Here is an 18,659-nt window from a genome sequence, read left to right on the forward strand (position 1 = left end):
AATAAATAAAGTTAAAATTTTTTTTCAAAAAAGAATGACATCTCTGCTATAGATTAAAATGTGTTCCCCAAAAGTTTGTGTATTTAATTCCTAATCCCCAATGTGATGGTATTTGGAGATGGGGCCTTTGGGAGATAATTAGATTTAGATAGGCTCTATAATAACATTAGTGCCCTTATAAAAAGAGAAATCATAAAGCTCACATTCTTCCTCTCCCTTACGCTATCTTTCTTTCTGCTGTGTAAGGACACAGGGAGAAGAAGGCCATCCACAAGCCGGGAAGACAATTCTCAAGAGAAATCAATCATGTTAGCACCTTGATCTTAGACTTCTACCCTCCAGAACTGTGAGAAAATTCATTTCTGTTGTTTAAGTCAGCCTGGTCTGTGGTATTTTGTTATGGTGGCCAAAGCTAAGACAATCTCCCTTTGGAGTGATTGTCAGCATTAAATGACGTGACACATGTAAAATATGTGCACATGTCTGACACATGACATGGTAAGTGCTTGGTAACTGTCATCCATTATTATTAGAAAAATAAGGTTTACCTGCCAAGTAAAATGAATGTTTGTGTTTGGTGAGAGCACCTTTCTCCTGGACAACTCTGAACAAACACTAACCAGCATATTTCTGAAGACATATTCCAACATATTTCTGTGAAAGAATGTCAGCTTTGTGTCCCAAATGAAATGGTGTTTTCCAAATCTCTCTGTTCACGAGAGATCTGTCAGGGTATGTAAATATAGAGTCCTAAGAACATTAGCTAGAATCACCAGCATGTGGGTGTCAGTGAGAAAATGCAGGAGCATAGGGCGATCCCTGTTCCAGTGGCTTCTCACAGAGCCTTCCCTGACCATTCACTCTGTACAGAGGAGTCGCCTCTCCCCACTATTCTTGATCCTGTTACCCTGCTTTAGTTTTCCTCATAGCACCCGACATTACAAGCTTTGCTGTACGTTTTCTGTCTCCTCACTGGAGAGGAAGTGGCATAAGGAAAGACCTAATTCTTTGTTCCCACTGTTGTATCCCCCACTACTTGAACACTCCCCAATACATGTGTTGAATGAGTGAGTGAATTTACTACAGTGGCTAAGAACATGAACTTTGGCATCAGCCTTCAAACCTTGGCTCTGCCCCTTAGTGTGCTTGACTATGGGCAAGTTACTCACCTTGGTGAGCCTTGGTTTTCTCATCTGTAAAATAGAAAAAGAATGAAATAAGAAAATATTTAGAAAGTGTTTAGCACAGTGCCGGCATCTAGTCAGCAGTGAACTAGCTATGATCATTTTCTCATTCTCCCCATGACCTGCAGGAGAGGGAGTGGTGCCTTATTTCCCTGAAGCAAGAACTGCTTTCTCTGTGAGCCTGCTGCCCTGAGAGCAGAATGAACAGGAAGACAGGACACAAACAAACTGGGGACCGGGGAGCAGGGAGCAGGGGAGTGGGCAGCAGTGCCGACCCCAGGAGAGGCACTGTAAAAATAAGGCTGTGGACCCACAATAAAAAACAAAACATCGGGGCGCCTAGGTGGCTCAGTCGGTTAAGCGTCTGACTTCAGCTCAGGTCACGATCCCACAGACTGTGGGTTCCAGCCCCGCATAGGGCTCTGGGCTGATGGCTCAGAGCCTGGAGCCTGCTTCCGATTCTGTGTCTCCCTCTCTCTCTGCCCCTCCCCCGTTCGTGCTCTGTCTCTCTCTGTCTCAAAAATAAATAAACGTTAAAAAAAAAATTAAAAAAAAAACAACAAAATAACCCAAAACAAAAAGGTGGGGGAAAGGAAGGAAGGAAAAGGAAGCAAAATTCTGGGAGGACAAAATATTCACATGCACAATAGGTGTTACTGCTACTGGGGTGAAAATTTCTATTAAGCAGGAACCCCACCCCATGCCTATTACAGCTCAGGCAGAAATCCTTTAGCAATTTCCCACTCCAGTGGTGGTGATTCTGCTAAGGGCTCCCAGAGAGCAAGCATTTCACCTGACACATTCCCCTGCCCAGTTCAAAGCTTGTAGTGGGAGGAAAAGAAATAGACATACTCAGTGCTTTTGTTTGAGAGGAAGAGGGAAGGAGGGAGAGAAGAGAATGGGGTAGCTGCTGTGCTCACATTTTTTATAAAATGACAGTTTTTTCTTCCATTCTCTGCATCTCTCCCCTAAATCTCTATTGAACCTCTAAGTATTTCACTTAAATACCCAGTAGACAATACAATGAGCTCTTAAAACTATATTATAAAATGAGAACACATGTTCCTTCAATGTGACATGCTCACCTTGCCCATTTTTAGACTCCTTTAGCTGGTGCAGGTGGTCTTTTGCTGACAGGAGCCCATAACAATGCACTGACCACTGGAGTCCTTCCCTTCCCTTCCCTTCACCTTCCCTTCCCTTCACCAAGTGGTGAATATGCCACAGGAAAGGAAAGAAAAGCCAACGGATGCTCTAGCATGCAATCACGTGGGTATGAAATCTGGGGAGCACTCATGTGGGTCAGCCTGCAAATTTATTTTTCCCATCAAATGAATCAGTTGACAGGAAAACAGTACTTTTTTAAAAATTTATTTTGAGAGAGAGAGAGCAAAAAAGCACACACAAGCAGGGGAAGGGCAGACAGAAGGAGAGACAGAATCCCAGGCAGGCTCCACACCATCAGCACAGAGCCAGATGTGGGGCTCAAACCCACAAACTGTGAGATCATGACCTGAGCTGAGATCAAGAGTCGGATGCTTAACTGTGTCACACAAGCGCCCCAGAAAACAGTGATTTACTTGACAGGACATACACCAATGTCTCTTGAAAACACCATCCCACCCGGGTGCCTGGGTGGCTCAATAAGTTAAGCACCAACTCTTGGTTTCAACCCAGGTCATTATCTCACAGTTTCAGAAGTTCAAGCCCCACCCAACAGCACAGAGCCTGCTTGGGATTCTCTCTCTCTCCCTTTCTCTCTGTCCCTCCCCCACTCACACAGTCTCTCTCAAAATAAATAAATAAACTTAAAAAAATAAGTAAAAAAGGAAAACACCATCCCACCACCACCATAAAAAAGCAAATATAAGGGTAGCACTTTTCAATTTGTGCTCCACACAATATTGCAGGATATTAATCAATGTTACTTGATTTAAAATGTTTCTTGCTATGATTAGATATGTTTGAAAAACACTGATTTTTTTTTAAGTTACACTAGTTCCTTTATTGAACAACTTCTTGGAAGATTTAATATGCTAATGTACATCATGAATCTTCATGATGGAGATTGAAGGTGCAATATTTCCCAACATTATTTGACCACAGAACACCTTTTACATAAAACATCTCCCAGGAATAGTGTCCACAAAGTTTATAGATCAGGATATCACTAGAAAGCAAGTAGAATCTTATGAAGAAATCCATCCATATTAAATTCACCTTATTGTGCATGTTTTAGTGTCCTATCTCTCCCCAGTGTCCCTGCTTCTGCATGGCATGGGACTCTTCCCATGAGAATAATTCCCCTGGGTGGTGATTTAGGACAGAGATCTCAGATGTGCCCATAAACTCCCTCTGGGAAGGAGTTGTACCTTTAAGGTCCTAAGCATTAAAAATATGTTGATGTTTCTCATATATAATTCCAAATTTAAAAATACCACCCTGTGAAACAAATGAAAAGGATCCCCAGAAAGTTTGAATTTTCCCCATGAAAGACGGTTTTGAAATGTCCTATATCAAACTCAAAATATTTGGTAGCGGCAGTGTTTTACTGTTGTGCTAAACAGCCATCCAGTTTGCTCATTAGATAACCCAGCACTAGCCCCAGGGGGAAATGCCTTGCTGCCTGGGGGAAGGGGATCCTAGGACACCACACCGCCCTACCCAAGTCCAAAAGGACTTAGTTCAATCTCTTTTCCACCTGTGAGAGGAGACTTAGGATGGTGAAGTAGGAGAAAAATTGTAACCGGAAGCCAGGGGAGCCAGGGGTACCAGCCATTGAGGACAGACCCACAGCAATAGGGAATTGGGAGCAGTCTACTTTCATGGTGGGTTGCCTATTGGTTTTGCCTCAGACCCTCTTTATAGTTTTCTTTTTGTCCAGGATGCCGAATATCTGCCCCTATGGGTTCTATGCTTAGTGCCTCTAAGTGTGGGGCTATGTTTGCATTTATGAAACATTTTTCTTTTTTAAATGTTTATTTATTCATTGAGAGAGAGAGAGAGAGAGAGAGAGAGACAGAGAGAGACAGAGAGAAAGAGAGAGAAAGAATCCCACGGAGGCTCCTTGATGTGGGGCTCGATCTCATGAACCACAAGACCATGACTAGAGCCAAAATCAAGAGTCAGACGCCCAAACAACTGAGCCACCCAGGCGCCCCTACATAACATCTTTCATGTGAATTGTTGATAACACAGGAACAGGAATTATTTCTCTTACATAAGAACTCCTGGGGCATCTGGGTGGCTCAGTCAGTTAAGCGTCTGACTTCAGCTCAGGTCGTGATCTCATGGCTTGGGAGTTCAAGCCCCACATCATTCTCTGTGCTGACAGCTCAGAGCCAGGAGCCTGCTTTGGATTCTGTGTCTCCTTCTCTTTGCTCCTACCCTGCTTGAGCTTGGTTTCTCTCTCTCTCTCTCTCTCTCTCTCTCTCTGTCTCTCTCTTTCAAAAATAAATAAACATTAAAAAAAATTTAAGGGGTGCCTGGGTGGCTCAGTCAGTTAAGAGTCAGACTTTGTCTGGGGTCATGATCTCCTCCCACCCCACCCTGGACTATGAGCACCTTGAGGACTGATAACTAGATGACAGGCAGTCACCTAACACCTAGCCTGGCACCAAGCAGACCTCCATAAATGCCTGTGGCATGAAGGAATGACAGCATCCTTTCAGAGGGCAAAATACCTTTGCCTTCCTTGGCTTGGCATCTCCCCACAGCATTTAGGCCAGGACTCTGCATTCAATGGGTCCCCAGCTGGATGTTATTTTCTGGGCTGGTTGCTCTCTCTTGCCACTCTTTTGTCCTCAGCCTCTGCAGCTCAAGTGCTAACTGTGATAATGGCATTTATGATACTGTCACTAACACAGGATCAGATGATCAAACCCTCTCCTCTTCCCTCACATTGGCTACCAGTGCTCCATGGAGGGTAATTTATTTTTCTAAATACCAAACTAGTAGAGTGTCTATGTGAAAACAAGATGCTTGTAATCCAGGTGGAAGTTGGAAGATGGCTAGGGCAGAGAACAAAGAGGCCAGGTCAAGTGATTAACAATGTAAAAAGTAACTTTCTATGATAAGTTTATTGGCAAAGAACTAGAGGTTTGGTAACATGAGTAGTAAATAAGAAAGAAGTATAATTATGCAATAGAATGGAATTAAGTCAGATTTATCCAAAGGTTATCTATATAAAACCCAAAGATTAACTATCAAGAAAGTTACGGTTTCTCCTTTCCTAGAGGGGTTTAAGATGAAGAAAGATCCCCATCTTCCTGAGCTGAAATGAGGTCTGCCCGGAGGAAAGGAGATTGAGATGGTCTCAGATGTTCAAAGCCTATGAGTGTTCTTACTTCCGTGAAAACCTTTACTGTAGTCATTGAACAAATACTTATTACACATGATTCTACGCCAGGTGCTGTTAATTGCAAAATATACAACCATAGCCAAGATACAGTCCCTCTCCTCTCAAAGCCACACATAGAACCAAGAAGCTGGATAGTAACAGGAAATTTAAAATAAGTGTGAGAAGTGTCAAGTTGCATGTAATATAGAACCCATGAAGAAATTCACTACATGTAGCATTCACTAATGTAGCAGTAAGAGAAGGCCCGCTTGAGAAAAAATGATATTTACGCGGAGCTGAAGGCGGTGAGGTAGTGTTCTTGGTAGAGGGAAGAACATGCCCAAAAAAGAGACAGAAAAGATGTAAGAGGAACTTAAAGAAATCCAGGGTGGTCAGAGCTCGAAAGGTGTATAATAGAAGATGAGTCTAGGGAAGTAGTCAAGGATCAGGGGCCAGACATAGAAATTTGGACTTTTTCCTAAGCACATGGGGAGCCACTGAGTGATTTTAAGCAAAGGAATTAATTACATGATGAGATTTAGGTTGTTTAATGTAAGATGACATTACTTCTACCAGACCTAAGTACAGCTTTGCTCTGAATTAGGTTCTTAGGAAGCCTTTTTTCCCTCTCACATTGCTGGATTTCAAGTGGAAAGTTGACATCCGGCTCAACTGCCTGGTCTTGCAAGCCATAAGATAAAGACAGAAACTTCCGGCAAGAAAATCTTCCCTTTATCACTGTAAGAGAAGTAAGTGCTGTATCTTTGTGGGACCTATTTGTATTTCTCCATTTTCTGACACTCCCCGCCCCCCTTTCTTTGATCAGAAAGAGGAATGGTGAACTCTCTCTGAGCTCTTCCTTTCTTCCTCCTATCATGGCTACCATCCTTACAGTGCTATGGCACAACCATGCAGCCTTGTGAAAAGTTGCTCAATACAGTGGACATGGCATAAAGGGACATTCTGCTCCTTCCTTCCATTTTTTGAGGAAATGTTGGTTTTGTCATAAGCTCTTCTTTTTATGGCTATTATAGTTGTTCGTAGCTCTTTCACTTGTAACAAAACCTGTTTTAGCTCTTCAGAACCATTCAAAATGTTTTTTTACAGTGTAATCAGGTCTTAAACCAATTTCTCTTATGTCCTAGGAAGAGAACAGGTGACTAAGACATTTCATGCAGACTTTTGCTCAATGGCATCAATTCATCTCAAAGAAGCACAAGAGAGACCGTGTCCTCCACCATGCAGGTGTGATTCTACATGCTTTCCATCCCAGAGACCTTGAAGCAAGAACAATTGCCTTGCTGTTCTTGGCAATTTAAGTTATCCTTTGTGAATGCAATACTGTTGGCAGTCCAGGGTGCTAATTACTTGGAGCATCTGGTCAGGCTGCCAGAGGCCAAGGACAGCTAGTCCTCTCATTTCTTGTTTTCAGTCTTTCCTAAGCCTGAGCCTTCCATGCTTCTACAACCCTTTCCTACAGCAGCATGCTCTCAATTTCATGCTCCACTTTTAATCAGGATCCAAAGAGATGAATGTGATACAAGCTTTGCTAGTTGAACAAAAGGCAAAGGAAGTATCACACTTAACATATCTATTGCTATCGAGGGGAAATTCTGTGGTTACTCTCTGCAAGGTGAAGAGTAACAGATTTTTGCCCTTTTTAGTTGACAAGACTCACAGACAGAAATGCTGAACGGGGGTCAGGTAAATGAATTCAGTAGTCTGGGTGGGGACTATAGGAAGTGGAGAATACACGCCCCATCTAAAGAGAGGACTACTTCACTCCCACAGACTGTTGCCAGGGAGGCCCAGTGAAGCTGACTCTTCTGATTTTCCAAGAGAACCCAGAAATATGGGCTTTAATGTGAAAGTCCTTCAAATTTTAAGCATTTGACACTATTTCAAAAAAGATGTTTAATATGTGGGGACTAACACAGAGCATGTCTGTGACCAGATTCAACCCATTTGGATCACCAGTTTGGGATCTGTGGTATAGAGTCTGTTCTAGTCGCAAAACTCTGGAACCAAAGAAAAAGCTTCACGTTTCTGCAAAGGATGGATGAGATCTAAATATAAATCCTAGCAGTGTCCTTACAGCTTGGCACTTTTGGAAAGAGTTTTCATAAACAAAACCTTCCATTCCTATTCTCCCTGCAGTATGTGAGAACAAAGGAGATGTGAAAATAGCAGGCATACAGGGTAACAAGGGCTGCTGTAACAAAGTACCATGGACTAGGTGGCTTGAACAACAGAAATTGATTTTCTCACAATTCTGGAGGCTGGAAGTTGGGGATCAAAGTGTTGGCAGGATTGATTTCTTCTGAGGCATTTCCCCTTGGACTAAGGATGGCCATCCTCTCTCCGTGTCTTCACAGGCCTGTGTCCTAATTTCCCCTTCTTATAAGGACACCATTCATATAGGATTAGGTCCACTCATACGACCTATTCTAACTTACATCTTTTAAGACCCTATCTCCAAATACAGTCCCATTCTGAGGTACTGGGTGGGGGGGGGGGGGGGTTAGGACTTCAACCTATGAATTTTGGAGGGATACAATTTGACCATAACAGCAGGTTCTCTCTCCTCACATAGCCTTTCCTGGAGCAGCACATGCTGTCATTTAATGGAACTAGGTAGCCATGAACAAGAATGTATTAACTCCCATCTGTACCCAGCCTTGTGGGAAATTTCAAAGAAAAAGAGATACAAAAACACAGTCTAATCAGAGCAAGAAAAGAGTTTGGACATCAAAGCTCTGCTTGGAGATCATTTTATACATGAGGATATAAGACACATAGGAGTCCTGTGACATGCCAGAGGGACAAGGCTGCAGCCTCTCTGAACTGGAAGGGCCTTGGGCATCATCTATTCTATCATTCTCTAAGGGATGCCTTCCTTCCAAAATGTTCCTGTCAAACGACCCAACTTCATTTCACATTTGTATGTCAGAGCTTCAGATATTTCAAGACAGAAATCATGTCACCATCAGTATTTTTTCTTTAAGATAAAAATTTTTGATTCTAGGTAAAATTCTGAATTCCTTTGACCAATCCTTTTAAGATGTGATTTCAAGTGCTTTTACTGTCCTGTACATACCCTAATGTTTGTTTTCTTACAAATATTTCCTACAGGGTGTGCCAAAAACCTGAGAAGTAAAGTTGTAGATGTGGCCATGACAGTATAAAGTAGATCAGGTCAATCACCTCCCTTACTGTTGACATTATGCTTCTATAATTATAGCCTTTAATCATCGTAGCACATCTCTCTGTTCTTGTACATTAACCTCGTCTTAAGTCCTTTACGTGGGTGCTACAAAAAGCCCATCTTCTCCTCTAATGCCTGTGTACTTGACTTTTTTTCCCTGTTCACTTTCATCTTGCCAGATTCTCTCTGTTGTTCCAGCCTGTTGAGCACTCTTTGGATTCACTGTCTATCTCCTCTATTCACTGTCTTCTCTAGTTTCATGTTGGCTTCAGATTCATCAGGTTGTCACTGTTGTACTTAGTCAAGTCATGGGCAAAATTTTGAACCAGGATGGAGCCTAAGTAGAGTTTTCCTTCTGGATTCACATGGATCCCATCAGTCAGAATTCGGGTATGGTGGATTATCTTCATTTTCACCCTATTTGTATTTCTACACTTCTTTCAAAAGGATGTTATAAAAGATGTGGCTGAAATCCTGTGTCTACAGCTTTTCCCTATGAGTCTTAATTTTTTAAAAAGTTTTTTATGTTTATTTATTTTTGAGAGGGGGAGAGAGACAGAGACAGAGAGAGACAGAGAGAGACAGAATCCAAAGCAGGCTCCAGGCTCTGAGCTGTCAGCCCAGAGGCCAACGTGGGGCTTGAATCCACAAACCACAAGATCATGTTCTGAGGCAAAGTCAGATGCTTAACCGACTGAGCCACCCAGGTGCCCCTTACCAGCCTAAAATTTTAAAGACTCATCCAACAAACCAGCTGCTGAGCTGAAACAGTGTGGTCTCTGCTGTCCCAAATCTCCAATTGGGAGGTAAGAGAAACAGACAACTGGAACACAGTCAAGAGGACTAGGCTCTTCTCCATCAGTCGAGAGAAGAGATATGAGAAGGGAGGGCATTAGAGTGACCTGTTGCAGGTAGATTAAAATCTCTTTGGCTGAATCTGCTTTGAGCATGCTATTCTTTCCCATGATCTTTTCTCTTCTGCAAATTGGAGGAAATGATATCTTCTTTAAGTAATGGCTGGTAGTTGTTTGAAACAAACATGGATCTCCCACTATGGTTTTATGATACTTCTTAGGAATCTTTTTTCTCAGGTAAGAGACGTTTTTAATTATGTGACTACTCAGGAGAACTAGCCATTACTAAATCTGCACATACTAACCTGCTACATATGAAGCTCTACAGACAGTTCTAGTCTAGCCCAACATTCAAAAGTTTCTATACTGGTCTTGAATCCCATAGTCCATGATGTCTTAACTCTAATATCATGGCTGACTCCTGTCCTTATCCTTGTCTTTAAGAGTGGAACCAAGAGGGGCACCTAGGTGGCTCAGTTGATTGGGCATCTGACTCTTGATTTCAGCTCAGGACATGACCTCATGGTTTGTGGGTTTGAGGCCCATGTCAGACTCTACGCTGACATTGCAGAGACCGCTTAAGATTCTCATTCTCTCTCTCTCTCTCTCTCTGCCCCTTCCTCATTTGTGCATGTGCTCTCTCTTCTCTCTCTCAAATAAATAAACATTTTAAAAAATTTTTAAAAAAAGAGTTGAACCAAGAAAATCAAGCTCAGCTTTAGATGGGAGATATTGGGGTATATCCCTGACTATGAAAGTATGGGGGACCCTAAGATGAATCTATAAGGGAGATACTGGGGATCCTTCATCCCTCTAGGGCTTTAGGCAGAGAATTAACACCAATCTATGAGAGATGGAGTTGGTACAAAACCTAAGGGAGACGTGACCCCAAACAAATCTGACCTCAGACCTTGTAAGGGTTTCAGTTTTTTTGATGATTAAATGACCACAGTAAGAGAGCTGCCACAGAGAGAGGAAAGTGGAGGGCCTTGTTTTAAGTCAATGACCTTCCAGGACCAACACTTATAGCCAACCAACCACCACAATGGTGGTCATTTGGTGGGACATGGCCTCCTGGATGCTGCCTGGACCATCAGCTTCATGTGCTGCATTGCTCTGAGAGGTGTTTCCACTTAGCCCGATTTCTCCCCTTGGTCACCAGGTTCCTCTTTAGGTGAAAGCCTTCATAGGAAAAATATATCACATTTCCATCACATGTGCCTCGCCTTCCCAAGTGTATCCATGAGAACTACCTTAACCCATTTGGGCTGCTCTAATAAAATAATAGACTGGGTGGCTTTTTATTTTCACTTCAAAATAGTCATAATTGAAGTATTTTTATTTTATGTACAATGAGTTGGCATTAAGGTAGGTTATCTTGGGTATCTGCAATTAAAGTATGTATCTTGGATGATCCGTTCAAGGAAGGTCATTTAATCCAACTTAATGAAGCCTATATCCTTTTAGTACTGATGGAAACACTGGCAGCACCTGTTGAGGCTGTATTTCCAGATCAGACCGTGCTTTGAGTGGACGTGGTTTGAGTGGACGAGGCAAGAACGAGAATCCTGGCCAAATTTCCTCGGATGGCTCCAGTAGAGCTGCTGGTGATCCATCTTGCTCTCCCAGATGCAATGAGGAAATGGCAGAATGGGTGGCTTAAACAACATATATTTCTCACAGTTCTGGACCCCAGAAGTCCAAGATCAAGGCACTAGCAGATTCAGTGTCCAGTGAGAACCTGCCTCCTGGTTCATAAACGCAACCATCTTCTCACCGTGTCCTCACTCGGTAGAAGGGCCAAGAGAGATCTCTGGAGTCTCTTTTATAAGAACATGAATCCCATTCATGAGAGCTGTACCCTCATGACCTAATCACCTCCCAAAGACCCTACCTCCTGATACCGTCACATTGGGAGTCAGGCTTTCAACATATGAATTTTAGAGGGACAAAAACATTCAGTCCAGAACAAGAGCTGTGAAGAGTCCTACTTTATCTCAGACTGGATTCTGATGGACTAGTATTTTTCTCTGTAGTCCTGGGCTCAGTCATGCTTTGGCTGATATTAATTGGATGTAAAGTAATATTAGAGTTATCTTACTATCTTGTCCATCCCTTAATGCTCCAAAAATCTATTTAGCTGTGCCAACAAGATGGGCATATCTAGTTTTGTTGTTGTTGTTGTTTTAATTTTATTTATTTAAAAAAATCTCTATACCCAATGAGGGGCTTGAACTCATGACCCCAATATCCAGAGTCGCATGCTCTTCTGACTGAGCCAGCCAGGCACCCCTGGCATCTAGGTTTTTAAAAGACCATTTTTAGAAGTAATCTTTTTCATAAGCAATTTACTGAACCCCTGTACAAGCATATTCATAGTTAATAATAATAAAAAAATAGAAACCACTGAAGTATCCATTAGTAGGATAATGTGTTGGTTCCTGCAATAGCTTCTGTATTATTTAAATTTTTGATAATGAAAATGCTTTCATGTTGTGTCAAGTTATCGCTATGGGCTTCCAAGTAGTCCCTTTCCTTTGCTCTTGCCTTTTATAATTGTTCTCACTGCTTTCTCAGTGATCTATTAAAAATGCAAATATGATTGTGGCACTTTGGGAATTAAAGCTTTCTTGTGGTTTGTTTCTCATTATCTATTCATTAAGTGTCAAGCTCCTTGGCATGTGTAACAGTCCTTATGATCTGTCCCTGCTCTCTGCAGCCTTAGCTCCCATGCCTGTATTCTGTTTTCCAACCACACGTGACTTATGTCAATACTCTGAGCCTGTCAGTTTCTTTCATAGCTTCATGGCTTTGCACTGACTCTGCTCTCTGCTTTCAGTACCTCCTCCTTCTTCTCACAATCAAATTTGAGCTTTGCCATCCCTCTCTCTGCTCAAAAAATGTAAGCCTGCTTGTTCCAACAGCCTCTATAGGCTCTCAGGACATTCTGCACAAAACTATGTTCACACATTGTTTATCCAAATAGAATGCATGTTCTTAAGAGCTGAGAGGTGTATTCATCTCATATTCCCCACTGAAGCCCAGGCTCTATTGGATGCTAAATATTGAATGAATGAATGAATGAATGAACGAACGAACAAGTGTACAATTCTTCTAATACTTATATCTATTAGTTCCTGGTGTTTACTTTAAGCTGTACTTGATCTTTTAAACCATATTCACTCATTTGTCCAAATTCAGAGTAAAACGTTGAACTTTAAAACATAAGAATAAAAATAAACCATATTCACATATATAAAAATGTTGGGCTGGGGCAAGAGAGATCTCATGTCTAGGCTCAGCCTCAAACCCTCCTTAGGATGGTCCTGCTCACAATAATGAAGCCCATCTTTAGTCTTCAGTTCTGCTAGATCTTCTGTGACATTTGGAACACATTTGGGTACCTCAGCTGGAATATCCTCTGTCTTTGGGAGATCAGAATCATCTCAGGATATGAGCCCAAACTCAATCACCCGACTCTTATTTGGTTTTTGCCCCAGGCTGGCACGTGTGTGGGGATCTCTATTGTATAAAACTGTTGCCAAGACAATTTTGAAATATGAAAATATTCCAAACATCATCATGTTTGGATGAATCACTGGAATCTACTTCTGAAATCAGTATTGCACTATATGCTAACTTGGATATAAATTTAAATTAATTAATTATGAAAAACAATCAACCAATTAATTAATTTAAAAAGAATAGCTGAGGGGTGCCTGGTTGACTCAGTCAGTTGAGCATCCGACTTTGGCTTACATCATGATCTCGCAGTTTGTGAGTTTGAGCCCCACCTCGGGCTCTGTGCTGACAGCTTAGAGCGTGGAGCCTGCTTCGGATTCTGTGTCTCCCCCTCTCTCTGTCCCTCCCATGCTCATACTCTGTCTCTCTCTGTCTCTCAATAATAAATAAACGTTAAGAATAAATTTTAAAAAATAAATAAAAAGAATAGCTGATGTTGATGAAAGCACTGATCTGCCAATGCCCTCCATGCTTCTAGTATGGCACCCATAGTGCACTTACAATTGGTCCCCTACAGCCCCACTGGAAACTAAGCTGCACAGGGCAGGTAGGTTTCTTTGATATATAGAAAATAATATATAGGGACACCTGGGTGGCTCGGTTGGCTAAGCTTCTGACTTCAGCTCAGGTCATGATCTCGTGGTTTGTGAGTTTGAGCCCTGCATCAGGCTCTGTGCTGACAGCTCAGAGCCTGAAGCCTGCTTCAGATTCTGTGTCTCCCTCTCTCTGTCCCTCTCTCACTTGTGCTCTCCCTGTCTCTCAAAAACAAATAAACATTAAAAATTAAAAATAAATAAATAATATAAAAGTTGTATTTGCAAAAGGTCCCCATCAGCTTGTAGGTTTCTGCTTCCCTCTCAAACTCATGGGCCATATGAAAACTTTCTCCTTTATCACCTTTTTTTTTTTTTACATTTATGTCCATAATCCATTTTGAGTTAATTTTTAGATAATGTTTGAGTTATGTTGAATTTTTTTAAAAAATTCAATGTCCAATTGAATGTCCAATTGCTTCAGCACTGTTTTTGTTTTTGTTTTGTTTTTATTTTAGAGAGAGAAAGCACGAGTCAGGGAGAGAGAGAGAGAGAGAGAGAGAGAGAGAGAGAGAGAGAGAATCTTAAGCAGGCTCCACACTCAGCATGGAGCCTGAAACAAGGCTTGATCCCACAACTGGGATCATGACCTGAGCCAAAATCAAAAGTCATACACTGAACTGAGCCACCAAGTCACCCTGCCTTTTATATTTTTGTAAAGATTTTTATTCTTAAGTAATCTCTTTACCCAATATGGGACTTGAACTTGCAACCCTGAGATCAACCGTTGCATGCTCTACTGACTAAGCCAGCCAGGTGCCCCACTCCTTATTACCTTACTACCAACTAAAAGACACTTTCCTTGGTGCCTTTATATTGCATTTTACCCCTTGTGGCAACTAATTCCTACACACAGCATCCATGAAATCTTATCTTTCACATATTCTTGATGAGTCACTTTGGTGTTCTCCCAGGATTGAATCCTAGAGACAAATCAATAGGTAACTATGGCTCTCTCCCAAACAGTAAAAGAAAATGATAAAAAAGAAAAAGAAAAGGGACTTCCCAATGGGGTGATATCTCACAGTTTATAAAAATGCCATGTCTTTATTTCTTTTTAAGTTTATTTATTTTGAGAGACAGTGTGTGCACGTGTGTGCACCTGGGGGAGGGGCAGAGAAAGAGAGAGAGAGAGAATCCCATGCAGGCTCTGTGCCGTCAGCGCAGAGCCTGACATGGGGCTCGAACCCACAAACCATAAGATCATCACCTGAGCTGAAACCAAGAGTTGGACACTTAACCAACTGAGCCACCCAGGGTGTCCTAGTTATGATGTGTCTTTACATTCTTTTTGGAAGTACACACCACAGTTCAAGCAGTTCAATTTGGTTCTGTACAAGTAGTCCTCACTTTTAGAATAGGCTATATATTCCAGAGTGTATTTATAAAGTCAGTTGTGTAAAACTCACAATTCCGGTGACCAAAGAAATGAGGTTATCTTGGGTCATCAGGTTCTCAGGGCAGTCCCTAAAAGTCTATCTAATCCTGAATGTGGCTGACCTGGCACACCAAATGCACTTCTCCCGTAGTCCCAAGAACTCTGCACAGCCTTGATTGTGCAAGAGAGGAAGAGAGGGCACCCTGTGTTCCAATTCCGGGACGCAGCCCTCCTCTACTCCCTACTTGGCTGAACCCACAGCTAGGGGTAGGGCTGGGCCAGGGAGGGTGCTGGGGAGGAGAGCAGACAATCCTGGGCACCAGCACCAGAAATCTTATTCTCTGCCAGAGGACATCTCTCTAGTTCTTTCACTCACAGGCATTCTGAATAAGGACTAAATAGGAATAGTAATGATGTTTGTATAGTGCTTTATAGTTTATAAATGACATATTTTCACCCCTAATATCTCACTGTCTGATTCTTAAAACAACCCTCTCGAGTTACTTTATTGTTGTAATTTTTACTCAACAGGCAAGCAAAATGAGGTTCAGAAATGAAGTGATTTGGGGAGCCTGGGTGGCTCAGTCGGTTGAGCATCCAACTCTTGATTTCTGCTCCGGTCATGATCTCATGGTTTGTGACTTCAAGCCCCATGTTGGGCCGGGCCTGTGCTGACAGTGTGGAACCTGCTTGAGATTATCTCTCCCTTCTCTCTCTCTCTCTCTCTCTCTCTCTCTCTCTCTCTCTCTCTCTCCTCCTCCTCCCCCCCTCCCCCCCAAAAAAAAAAAAAAAAACAAATAAAAGCCGGGGGGGGGGGGGGGCACCTGGGTGACTCAGTTGGTTAAGCATCAGACTCTTGATTTTGGCTCAGGTCATGATCTCACAGTTTGTGAGATCTGGGCTCTGTGCTGAGAGTATGGAGCCTGCTTGAGATTCTCTTTCTCCCCTTGTCTTCCCCTCCCCAATCTCTTTCTCTCTCTCTCTCTCAAAATAAAAAAATTAACTTAACAGAAAAAAAAAAGAAATGAAGTGATTTCTCTAAGGCCAGTGTGGGGAAGGATGTGAAAAGAAGTTCAACTTGCTCCTTGGCATGGCTGCTTCTCTCTGGGTCTCCTCCTAAACCCACCTGGCTATATTTTATTTATTTTCAAACCACTTAAACTGTGTTTCCTAGGTGCCAGGCATTATCCTAAGAGTTCTACAACCATTAGCCCACTTAAAATATCTCAGGCTTAAGATTTACCTTCTTCTGAACTTTTAACCTGTGCCTCAATCACTGTGTAACCATCTTGGCAACGGAAGTTGACTTGAGCAATGTTCCTGTGGTGCATATTTTAGTCAGAGGGGTTTGGACTGCTTAGTCAAGTGATCTCTGACTCTCATATTTCATGATCAGATGAGTCGCTTTCAAGAGTCAGACTCTTGACCAAACAGTTTGGATGTGACATGAGCTTTGATATATGTGACTCCTGCAGGTCTTTTCACCACAGCTTTTCTTATTTTAAGACCAAATAAACTGTCTCTAGCCAGAGATAAAGTTTCAGCCCGTAGAATATGTCTCTTAATGAATGAACCCTCTGTTAAATATGTCATCTGAGTCTGGCAGTTTTGTGCTTGTTAACCCCTAGAGAGCATTTGACCAACCTAAGACCAGTCAAACCTTAGCAGTTACCAGAATGGGCTCTAAAAATAGACTTTTGGCTTTGAATTCTGGCTCTCCCTCTTTCTATTTTGTGATCTTGGGAAAGCTGCTTACCCTCTCTGTGCCTCAGTTTTTCTCATCTTTAAAATGGGACAGTAATAGTACCAACTTTGTAGTGTTGTGAAGACCGTCCCATGCTACAGATGAGGAAACTGAAGCTCAAAAGGTGGGAAGGGATTTTTCCAAGACAACATAGTACAAACTGACACTGGAGTTAGAATTTAGAGCTGCCTCTTTCTGAAACCCGTACACTACCAATTGTGGGGATAAGTTCTTGGCCAGGTGATCAGCCAGATATGCCGTGTTGAAAACAATTCTGAGGCAGCATTGGGCTGAATGGGAGAGATTGTGGGCCCTTAGGCAGCATCTCCTATGGGCACAGAAGGGGATATGTCATCCCCACTTGGCACATCCACTGATAGACCTGGACATTAATTAGGAAGGGAGTCCCAGCCTAGGAGCTCCTTTAGGACAGGTAGCATGTCTTAATGATATCTGTCTCCCCAGCTCTTAGCATACCACCTGGCCCAAAGCATTTGGGAAATACATGTTGAACTACACTGAATCGAACTGTCCAGAGACTTGCCCCCAAGGATGGGTCCTCTATGCTCTCAGGGTGGGCAGCTTCCTTTGGTTTGCCTTAAAAGGCAAATTTCTAGTCCTAAATAAGACTTGGGGAGGCTCATATGCCCAGTTGTTAAGACCTTCTATGGCTTCCATTCTTAATTCAACAGCAAATTTAGTGTAAGAAAGATACTAATATATGTTGATTATATTTTACTTGAGTCATTCCAGTAAAACAACAGCCAGTTTACCCAACCTACCCCCTTTCTCTCTGCTATGCTTACTCACTCTTTCTTTATTGCCAGTTACAAAGGCAAATGGCTATCATCTTAAGGGTGAGGAGTAAAAAGGAACAATGGGTGAGAGTTTAGAAATAACATCCTATCTTTGAAACATAATCAGTCTGGGACCATTGATTCTGTTTCATTTTTCACTCCTGACTTAGAGAGTGTTGCAAGCCTGGGTGTTTGTCATATGAGAGTCTAGGTAAAAAGAGCATGTGACTTGCATATGCAAACTCTTCTCACCTACTTAGGTGTGGCCCAGGCAGAGTACACTCTAGAGACCTTGCCCTTAAGAGGGTTGTTTCTTTGGAATGAAACCCCATCTAGTGTACATCCCCAGAAAGAGGCACACAGTTACCATCTTCTTCCTTAAGTCTAAAATAGGACAAGAACCACATGATCCTCTCAATAGATGCAGAGAAAGCATTTAACAAAAGACTGCATCATTTCTTGATAAAAACCCTCAAGAGAATGGGGATAGAAGGATCATACCTCAAGATCATAAAAGCCATATATGAAAGACCCACCGCTAATATCATCCTCAATGGGGAAAAACTGAGAACTTTCCCCCAAAGTCAGGAACACGACAGGGGTGTCCACTCTCGTCACTGTTATTCAACATAGTACTGGAAGTCAGCCTCAGCAATCAGACAATACAAAGGAGTAAAAGATATCAAAACTGGCCAGGAGAAAGTCAAACTTTCCTGCTTTGCAGATGACATGATACTCTCTATGGAAAACCCAAAAGATTCCACAAAAAAAACTGATAGAACTGATCCAGAAATCAGCAAATTCACAGGATATAAAATCAATGAAATCAGTTTCATTCCTATACACCAATAATGAAGCAACAGAAAGAGAAATCAAGGAATTGACCCCATTTACGATTGCACCAGAAACTATAAAATACCTAGGAATAAACCTAACCAAAGAGGTGAAAAATCTATTGAAAACTATAGAAAGCTTATGAAAGAAATTGAAGAAGACACACAAAAAAAGGAAAAATATTCCATGCTCCTGGATTGGAAGAACAA

General features: G+C 42.0%; 2 protein-coding genes across 2 annotated transcripts in view; both read right to left on the minus strand.

Moving 5' to 3' along the window:
- Window positions 1-1,178: 1,178 nt before the first annotated feature.
- LMLN (leishmanolysin like peptidase) overlaps window positions 1,179-18,659 on the minus strand; it is a 135,955-nt gene continuing 118,474 nt past the window's right edge. The window contains exons 20-21 of the transcript XR_005793327.1: window positions 4,868-5,012; window positions 1,179-1,193 (exon numbers count right to left, since the gene is read on the minus strand). The gene's annotated coding sequence lies outside the window, so the exon portion shown is untranslated. The remainder of the gene's footprint in view (window positions 1,194-4,867; window positions 5,013-18,659) is intronic.
- LOC121036366 (40S ribosomal protein S29-like) lies at window positions 10,887-11,242 on the minus strand. Its single transcript, XM_040484790.1, has one exon. It carries the CDS (start codon window positions 11,196-11,198, stop codon window positions 11,046-11,048), a length of 153 nt encoding a protein of 50 aa, XP_040340724.1. The 5' UTR covers window positions 11,199-11,242; the 3' UTR covers window positions 10,887-11,045.

This window comes from Herpailurus yagouaroundi, unplaced genomic scaffold (assembly GCF_014898765.1).
Source record: "Herpailurus yagouaroundi ecotype Mexico unplaced genomic scaffold, PumYag 162, whole genome shotgun sequence".
NCBI lineage: Eukaryota > Metazoa > Chordata > Mammalia > Carnivora > Felidae > Herpailurus > Herpailurus yagouaroundi.